At 47.5% G+C, this 10000-nt stretch overlaps 1 protein-coding gene across 1 annotated transcript in view; it reads right to left on the bottom strand.

Annotated features, from left to right (window-relative positions):
- cacna2d3a (calcium channel, voltage-dependent, alpha 2/delta subunit 3a) overlaps positions 1 to 10000 on the bottom strand; it is a 313742-nt gene that overhangs the window by 237586 nt on the left and 66156 nt on the right. The window contains exon 4 of the mRNA XM_036947559.1: positions 5685 to 5744. Within this exon, the coding sequence (XP_036803454.1) occupies positions 5685 to 5744 (60 nt within the window). The remainder of the gene's footprint in view (positions 1 to 5684; positions 5745 to 10000) is intronic.

Genomic DNA, 10000 nt, shown 5'->3' with positions numbered 1-10000 from the left:
TCTGGTCGACTGGCAGATCTTGAAGAGTCTGGTCGACTGGCAGATCTGGAAGAGTCTGGTCGACTGGCAGATCTGGAAGAGTCTGGTCGACTGGCAGATCTGGAAGAGTCTGGTCGACTGGCAGATCTGGAAGAGTCTGGTCGACTGGCAGATCTGGAAGAGTCTGGTCGACTGGCAGCTCTGGCTGCTCCATGCTGACTGGCTGCTCCATGATGACTGGCAGCTCTGGCTGCTCCATGCTGACTGGCTGCTCCATGCTGACTGGCAGCTCTGGCTGCTCCATGCTGACTGGCTGCTCTGGCTGCTCCATGCTGACTGGCTGCTCCATGCTGACTGGCTGCTCCATGCTGACTGGCGGCCCTGGCTGCTCCATGCTGACTGGCGGCCCTGGCTGCTCCATGCTGACTGGCGGCCCTGGCTGCTCCATGCTAACTGGCAGCTCTGGCGGCTCCTTGCAGACTGGCAGCTCTGGCGGCTCCTTGCAGACTGGCAGCTTTGGCGGCATCCTGCAGACAGGCAGCTCTGGCGGCTCCTTGCAGACTGGCAGCTCTATGCAGACTGGCAGCTCCTTGCAGACTGGCAGCTCCTTGCAGACTGGCAGCTCCTTGCAGACTGGCAGCTCTATGCTAACTGGCAGCTCTATGCTAACTGGCAGCTCTATGCTAACTGGCAGTTCTGAACAGGCGGGAGACTCCGGCAGCGCTGTAGAGAAGGAAGGCTCTAACAGCGCTAAACAGGCGGGAGACTCCGACAGCGCTGGAGAGGAGGAGGGCTCCGACAGCGCTGGACAGGCGAGGCGCACTGTAGGCCTGATGCGTGGTGCTGGCACTGGTGGTACTGGGCCGAGAACACGCACGGGAAGCCTGGTGCGGGGAGCTGCTACCGGAGGGCTGGGGTGTGGAGGTGGCACAGGATGGGTTAGACCGTGAAGGCGTACTGGAGATCTTGAGAGCGGTGCTGGCACAGAACGTGCAAGGCTAGGGAGGTGCACAGGAGGCCTGGTACGTGAAACTGGCACCATCTTAACCAGCCGACTAACACGCACCTCAGGACGAGTATGGAGCGCTGACCCAGGTGCCATCAAATCCCCGACACGCTCCGTCGGGCGAATTCCATGTTTAAAACACCAACACAGCAACTCCCTCATTTCTCTCTCCTCCAATTTCCCCATTAACTCCTTCACAGTCTCTGTTTCGCTCACCTCCAACACCGGCTCTGGTCTCCTCCTTGGCTCCTCACGATAAACAGGGAGAGTTGGCTCAGGTCTGGCTCCTGACTCTGCCACACTCTCCCTGAGCCCCCCCCCAAGAAATTTTTGGGGCTGACTATGGGGCCTCCGTCCGCGCCGCCTTGCTTGCTTCGCAAACTCCATTCTCCTATATCCTTCCGCGCACTGCTCCATCGAATCCCAGGCGGGCTCCGGCACTCTCCCTGGGTCGACCGCCCACCTGTCTATCTCCTCCCAAGAAGTATAGTCCATACTGTACTCCACTTTGGGCTGTTCTTGCCTGTTGACACGCTGCTTGGTCCCTTTGTGGTGGGTGATTCTGTAACGGTCTTCTAGGTGTGAAGGAGAGTCGGACCAAAATGCGGCGTGTAGATTGCGATCCATGTTTATTGTGACTATAGCAACATGAATCCAAATACAAACAGTGCAAAATAATAAACGTAATGAAAACCGAAACAGCCTAAACTGGTGCAAAGTAACACTAAGGACAATCACCCACGACAAACTCAAAGAATATGGCTGCCTAAATATGGTTCCCAATCAGAGACAACGATAAACACCTGCCTCTGATTGAGAACCACTTCAGACAGCCATAGACTTAGCTAGAACACCCCACTAGCTACAATCCCCACACATACACACCACATACAAAAACCCATGCCACACCCTGGCCTGACCAAATAAATAAAGATAAACACAAAATACTTTGACCAGGGTGTGACACACAGGGGGAACAGCAGAATGACCATTGAGGGGTAGGGGGGAATGACCACAGGGGGAACAGCAGAATGACCATTGAGGGGTAGGGGGGAATGACCACAGGGGGAACAGCAGAATGACCACAGGGGGAACAGCAAAATGACCACAGGGGGAACAGCAGAATTACCATTGAGGGGTAGGGGGGAATGACCACAGGGGGAACAGCAGAATGACCACAGGGGGAACAGGAGAATGACCACAGGGGGAACAGCAAAATGACCACAGGGGGAACAGCAGAATGACCATTGAGGGGTAGGGGTGAATGACCACAGGGGAACAGCAGAATGACCACAGGGGGAACAGGAGAATGACCACAGGGGGAACAGCAAAATGACCACAGGGGGAACAGCAGAATGACCATTGAGGGGTAGGGGTGAATGACCACAGGGGAACAGCAGAATTACCATTGAGGGGGTGGGGGGAAAGACCACAGGGGGAGCAGCAGAATGACCACAGGGGAACAGCAGAATTACCATTGAGGGGGTGGGGGGAATGACCACAGGGGGAGCAGCAGAATGACCACAGGGGGAGCAGCAGAATGACCATTGAGGGGGTGGGGGGAATGACCACAGGGGGAGCAGCAGAATGACCATTGAGTGAAATAAAAACAAAAAAGTAATAATATACATATTAACAACTGCAACAGGGAGGAATGTCGTTGGGGTGGGGGCAGAGTAAAAACTGTTAGGGGGTGGAATGTCCATAGAGAGAGTAGAAGGGGGGGGGGGGGCAGAGTAAACACTGTTAGGGGGTGGAATGTCCATAGAGAGAGTAGAAGGGGGGGGGGGGCAGCAGAATGACCACAGGGGGAGCAGCAGAATGACCACAGGGGGAGCAGCAGAATGACCACAGGGGGAGCAGCAGAATGACCATTGAGTGAAATAAAAACAAAAAAGTAATAATATACATATTAACAACTGCAACAGGGAGGAATGTCGTTGGGGTGGGGGCAGAGTAAAAACTGTTAGGGGGTGGAATGTCCATAGAGAGAGTAGAAGGGGGGGGGGGGCAGCAGGATAAAGAATGTCCATGGGGGAGTAGCAAGTCAGTTGTTTTTTTTTACTGTTTCCAACGCGTACTGCGAGAGGGAGAGCCATACTATCAAACCTATAGCCCTGTCAATAAACTGAAACAACAGTCCTCACTTTACTGAGCTCATCTCTGCCAAATAATTACACCCATAAACTACTGCTGCTGCCCTCGACACTAACAGCCTGAGACCCATCATACTCACTGATACAGACACTGAGAGGACTAACCAAACATTACTGATACAGACACTGAGAGGACTAACCAAACATTACTGATACAGACACTGAGAGGACTAACCAAACATTACTGATACAGACACTGAGAGGACTAACCAAACATTACTGATACAGACACTGAGAGGACTAACCAAACATTACTGATACAGACACTGAAAGGACTAACCAAACATTACTGATACAGACACTGAGAGGACTAACCAAACATTACTGATACAGACACTGAGAGGACTAACCAAACATTACTGATACAGACACTGAGAGGACTAACCAAACATTACTGATACAGACACTGAGAGGACTAACCAAACATTACTGATACAGACACGGAGAGGACTAACCAAACATTACTGATACAGACACTGAGAGGACTATCCAAACACATTAATGAAATAATCTGGTGGACAACATCAACAAAGCCCTTAAATGCCTAATTGTTTTGCTTCTGTAAAATGAAGGGGGACCTGCTGACACAGGTAAGAGGGGAGCAATGCCTGGGTCAGTGTTAAAAGACTGGTCAATATTAAGAGACCAGGGTCAGTGTTAAGAGACCAGGGTCCGTGTTGAGAGACCAGGGTCAGTGTTAAGAGACCAGGGTCAGTGTTAAAAGACTGGTCAATATTAAGAGACCAGGGTCCGTGTTGAGAGACCAGGGTCAGTGTTAAGAGACCAGGGTCAGTGTTAAAACATCAGGGTCAGTGTTGAGACCAGGGTCAGTGTTAAGAGACCAGGGTCAGTGTTAAGAGACCAGGGTCAGTGTTAAGAGACCAGGGTCAGTGTTAAGAGACCAGGGTCAGTGTTAAGAGACCAGGGTCAGTGTTAAGAGACCAGGGTCAGTGTTAAGAGACCAGGGTCAGTGTTAAGAGACCAGGGTCAGTGTTAAGAGACCAGGATCAGTGTTGAGAGACCAGGATCAGTGTAGATTTCATTATAGGAGATGAATTGAAGAGTTGAATTCCTAAACACTACAGTGCAGTATATATCCATTTTCAGAAATATTGGTGAATTAGCTTTTATTGTTTAAAGAAATTCTGTAAGATATTGGTGTTTTTTCACAATCATGGCTTGGGGATGTTCTATAACATTTGTTTAAAATCAATCACTTTTGTTTTTGCAAAATGCTATATATTGGCCTCCCTCTCAGGGAAATAAGTAGTACTGTTAGGTTTTACAGTTAAATGTAACAAATAAGTACATGTTTAATAAAGAACTGTACAAACAACACATTTAAACACATTTTTGTAGTAATACTTGAATACAGTGATATGAGATCTGTATGTAAATCTTTTAGCAGATGCTCTTATCTAAAGTGACTTACAGTAAGTGCATTAAAATAGCGAGGTGAATTAACCACATATCACAGTCAAATATACAGGATACGAACATTCCATTCCTGCTAAACAATGAATATATAGCGTTTTACAAAATGAAAACATTTCCATACATAACTATAATCTATGATTTAAAAAATCTGAGAACAATAATATTGTACACACATGAAGGCACCAATAAGCAATCATTTCTGATTAAAAAACACAAATGTGAAAAATTTGGGCATATTGCGTGAAAAAATCCCCCCAAAAACTGAAAACTATTTGTAATCCTTCAATTGGAAATTCAATTCACCTCGCCCTTCAATCCAATCCCCTCGACACACACACACACACACACACACAAGCACACACTCGTACACTTGCACACATGCTAAAGTTGCTCTCTCTCTGCTAAAGCCGCTCAAATGGATTTGAAGCATAACTGAGGTAGAGAAAAAGCTGTGTTGGACTGAGTATGCAGATATGTCTGAGTCTATTTCTGCATGCTCTTGTCTCTGTGTGTGTGTGTGTTTGTGTGTGTGTGTGTGTGTGTGTGTGTGTGTGTGTGTGTGTGTGTGTGTGTGTGTGTGTATGTGTGTGTGTGTGTGTGTGTGTGTGTGTGTGTGTGTGTGTGTGTGTGTGTGTGTGTGTGTGTGTGTGTGTGTGCATTATATCTACGAGAGGTTTAATTTGAAAGTGGCAAGACACATGGCCAGATTATGGGTCTTTCTGGGCTTGCACCCTGAGGTGTATTTTTAGAAGGGAAAAGAGGGTTAGCCAGTGAAGTGAAACGGACATGAATGAAATTGCTAATGCTTTTCCCTCTCTTCCTGCCCTTCCTGCATTTAAACTAAGCTATCTAGCTGTGGCTATGTGGTGCCTGTCATCTTCTGGGCCATTTAGTTTGTGGATCTTCGAAACACTCTCCTATATGATAACTATTTATGTGGTCCAACACTATTTCAATCACATACAGTAGAACACAATTCCTCTGGTCGTCATATTCATGTTAATAACATGTTGAACCGTAGATCACCTGTGCAGCACAGGACCGTGTTAGCCCACGAAGCTAAAGCACTTGCTCTGGGAGCTAGCATATATTCTACTGTCACATACCTGTAGGTCTGGGTCATCTTCATGTTGCAGGTGTGCCTCCTCTGCTGCCTCCACCAGACGCTGTAGGGAGAGATATATATATATATATATATGAGAGAGAGAGAGAGAGAGAGAGAGAGAGAGAGAGAGAGACAGAGAGAGACAGAGAGGGCGAGAGAAAAAGAGAGAGCGAGAGAGACAGAGAGCGAGAGCGAGAGCGAGAGAGAGAGAGAGAGCGAGAGACAGAGAGCGAGAGCGAGAGAGACAGAGAGAGAGAGAGACAGAGAGTGAGAGCGAGAGAGAGACAGAGAAAGAGAGAGCGAGAGAGAGAGAGAGATAGATAGAGTTATAGTAGTTTACATCAATCCTTTACTACAATTAATATTAGCAGCAAAACACCACACTACTGTTCATAAGGATCATATAAATTAAGTGAATCTGTTGCCTACTGCTTATAACAACATCTGTCACCATGGTAACACACTTGATAACACACAATGATAACACACACACACACACACACACACACACACACACACACACACACACACTTGGCCACTATGTAGATTGAAGCTATTTCATTCAGCAACAGAAGTAATGACACCCTAAGGGCTTCTGGATGCTCCAAACAAAAAACTCCATCACAGCCACACACGCGCACACACACACACTGACTCCATCCCCACCACCTCGCTGGCATGCAGTTTGCTGCGTACGCCTACAGGGCATTGTGGGTATCTGATTCTAGCCGTCTTAATTTGTCTCTTTTCCGAAGAGTGGGTACTCTGCTTGCTTCTACGTGCATGTATGCTTGTGTTCGCCTGTGTGTTTGCATATTAGTGTGTGTGTGTGTTTGTTCCTCTACTCTCCCCAGAGTGGGGTTATCAGTGAAACCCCCAACACAACCTGGTCTCAGAGCATTTTGTATTATTCTGTATGTAAAGCCTAGACATTTAGTATGCTATGTTACATCTCACATAGTATGTATTCATTTCTGGATGTCCACCACCCATTTCGTATAATATGATACAAATTACAATTCGTATGATATGTTACGAATTTGCAAAAACGCATGATATTATATGAATTCTAGCTAGGATAGGATTTAGGGTTAAGGGTAGGGTTACATTTAGGGGTTAGGTTAAAGGGTTAAGGTTAAGGTTAGGGTTAGAAGAAGGGTTAGAAAAAAGGGTTAAGGTTAGGGTTAGGGGAATGGTTAGATAAAAGGGTTAAGGTTAAGGTTAGGGTTAAGGTTAGGGTTAGGACAAGGGTTAGATAAATGGGTTAAGGTTAGGGTTAGGGGAAGGGTTAGATAAAAGGGTTAAGGTTAAGGTTAGGGTTAAGGTTAGGGTTAGGGCAAGGGTTAGATAAATGGGTTAGGGTTAGGGTTAGGGGAATGGTTGGCTAATATGCTAAGTAGTTGCAAAGTAGCAAAACAATGAGTAAGTAGTTGAAAAGTTGCTAATTAGCTAAAGTTGACCGTGATGAGATTCAAACTCACAACCTTCAGGTTGCAAGACGTTTGCTTTATATGCCTGAACAACCACCCTACTTTTGCTTTAAGTTACCACCTGTCTTATGTAACCAAACCAAACGTAACACCAGCATTCTAATTTTTTATTTGTGTCCCGGATTTACATTTACTATTTTATGTCCAGTCTATGAGATCCGGTTGCCTAACAAGGTATCATGGTTCACTTCAGTATTCAAATTTTGCCAGGGGTTAGAGTTATGTGGGGATAAATGGTTAAGTTTAGACATGAATTCCAGCAAGGAGTAAGGTTTGGGATAGGGTTAAGACAGAGGACTTCCTAGCTCTGGGATTGAACCTGCAATCCTCTGAGCAGGAGTGTGTGTTCTCAGCCCTTCCTCTGTCACCATCCACAATGCACTAGCAAGCTGTGCTACCTGCAGACTCACCTTTAGTCTGCAAGTAAATGCCACAGTATGCCAGCCCTGCCTCCCACAGGCAACCTGTCACTGAGCATCACAACACACACACACACACACATAAACACAATGGCAGTGATATGTGCATGGAACAACATCTTATGGTGAATGATTCCCCTCTCGCCCAGCTGGGTCTGGTCTGGTGAGGGACTTTCCGATTCACTCCACCTCACATTACCATTCTAATGGCTTTTCAGGAAGCCACCACAATCTACTGCCTTATTTCAAGGGTGTGTGTGTGTGTGTGTGTGTGTGTGTGTGTGTGTGTGTGTGTGTGTGTGTGTGTGTGTGCGCGCGTGCTCACATGCCTGTCTGCCAGTGTCTGTCTGTCTGTCTGTCTGTCTGTCTGTCTGTCTGTCTGTCTGTCTGTCTGTCTGTCTGTCTGTCTGTCTGTCTGCCTGCCTGCCTGCCTGCCTGCCTGCCTGCCTGCCTGCCTGCCTGCCTGTCTGTCTGTCTGTCTGTCTGTCTGTCTGTCTGTCTGCAGGTCTGTCTGTCTGTAGGTCTCTCCGTCCTTCTACCTACCCGTTTGGTGGTGAGTAATAATATGATCTGTACACCTGTCTGTGTGTCTAGTTGGTCAGCTTCAGAAGTCACCAGAAAGCCAGAGACGGACAGAGTGACGGACAGATAAAGTGATACACTGTGTGTCTTTTTACTGTGACTGAAGCCATAGAGGCTCTGGTGCCTGATACGCGTGGACATCCAGACCTGTGCTACAGGAACAAACAGATAAGGAGGAGAGAAATAAAAGAAGCATGAGAGAGGAATGGATGAGTAACATTCTCTAAAGGTCTGACCGGTTAGCCTGGTACTCAGAGGGAAATGTCAGAGTCAGACGCTGCCTGTGAAACTGCTGTGTGTGTGTGTGTGTGTGTGTGTGTGTGTGTGTGTGTGTGTGTGTGTGTGTGTGTGTGTGTGTGTGTGTGTGTGTGTGTGTGTGTGTGTGTGTGTGTGTGTGTGTGTGTGTGTGTGTGTGTGTGTGTGTGTGTGAGGATGTTCTCCTCTGTTGACAAGCGTTATGATATTAGCCCTGTGATCTCATCTCTGTGTCAGCCCTACTGAAAATGTCAGTCAAAGGACGGTGTGTGTGTGTGAGCGTGCATGTATGTGTGTGTGTGGGCGTGCGGGCATAGCGAACTCACGTGTGGATGACTGACTGTTTGCATGCATGAGTGTGTGCAGGAGTGAGTGAGCAAGTGAGTGCATGCACGATCATTTAATAATAAGTGTGTATGTGTGCGTGAGTGTGTGTGTGTGTGTGTGTGTGTGTGTGTGTGTTTTTACTGCCTGCCAGTGTCTGTCTGTCCATCTGTCTGTCTATCTATCTATCAGTCTTTCTGTCTGTCTGTATGACAGTCTGTCTGTCTGTCTGTCTGCCTGGCTGTAGGTCTCTCCGTCCGTCTACCTACCCTTTGGATGGTATGTAATTATGTGATCTTTACACCTGTCTGTGTGTCTAGCTGGTCAAATCAAATCAAATCATCTTCAGAAGTCACCAGAAAGCCAGAGACGGACAGACAGCGTGATCAAAGGGATCACACTCGCACTCCATTCAAATCTTCAGAACTGATCCGTCTCTTCTGTGTGTCAACTTGATTGTGTCTCTTGTTCCTAAACAGACAGCAGTGAACGCTGGGTTCTGACATGTTCCTGTGCTGATGGGTTCAGAGCTGAAGCCTCTGACCTTAAATATCTCCATCAATTATGAATGGAACAAAAAACCATGTGGTGGAGAAGAGCAGAACTTGCCTGTACAGCTGACCTATGACAACAACTGCTGTTGGAGGGGGAGGAGGGAGAAGGAGAGGGGGAGGAAGGGGGAGATGAGAGGGTGGAGGGGAGGAAGATGTGAGGAGGAGGGAGGAGTGGGGGAGGAGGGGAGATGAGGAGGTGGAGGGGAGAAGAGTGAAATGTAAGGGTTGAGATGCTAACAACTCCTGTTGAAGGGGAGTAGGGGAGAGAAAGGGAGGGTGAGATGCTAACAACTCTTGTTGAAGGGGAGTAGGGGAGAGAAAGGGAGGGTGAGATGCGAGGGGGGAGGGAGGAGAGAGAGGTTGCATGCATTATTGACTTTTAGAGAAAGTCCAGGACTTTGACGCAGTACTTTCAGCCTTGCCTATGCACATTTCACTCTCTACAGTGGGAGGAGAAGGGTAGAAACGCATTGGCCTGTTACTGAATGTTCTCCCCTGGTAGGGTTAGCAACAAACACTCAGTCATATGCTGCAGTGGAGGGTAGACCTAGGATCAGATAACACTGCCCCCAAACCTGAATCAGCATTAAAATGGGACAGCTCTACAGCAGTTGACACAGGTACAGCGTACACATTCTCAGGGAAAATGTCAAGCGTCAGAATAATTTAAATTCTGGCCTTGCCCCTTGGTCC

The sequence above is a fragment of the Oncorhynchus mykiss genome, chromosome 16, assembly GCF_013265735.2.
Source record: "Oncorhynchus mykiss isolate Arlee chromosome 16, USDA_OmykA_1.1, whole genome shotgun sequence".
Taxonomy (NCBI): domain Eukaryota; kingdom Metazoa; phylum Chordata; class Actinopteri; order Salmoniformes; family Salmonidae; genus Oncorhynchus; species Oncorhynchus mykiss.
The sequence above is the reverse complement of the archived record's forward strand: the minus strand, read 5'-3'. Positions and strand labels throughout refer to the sequence as shown.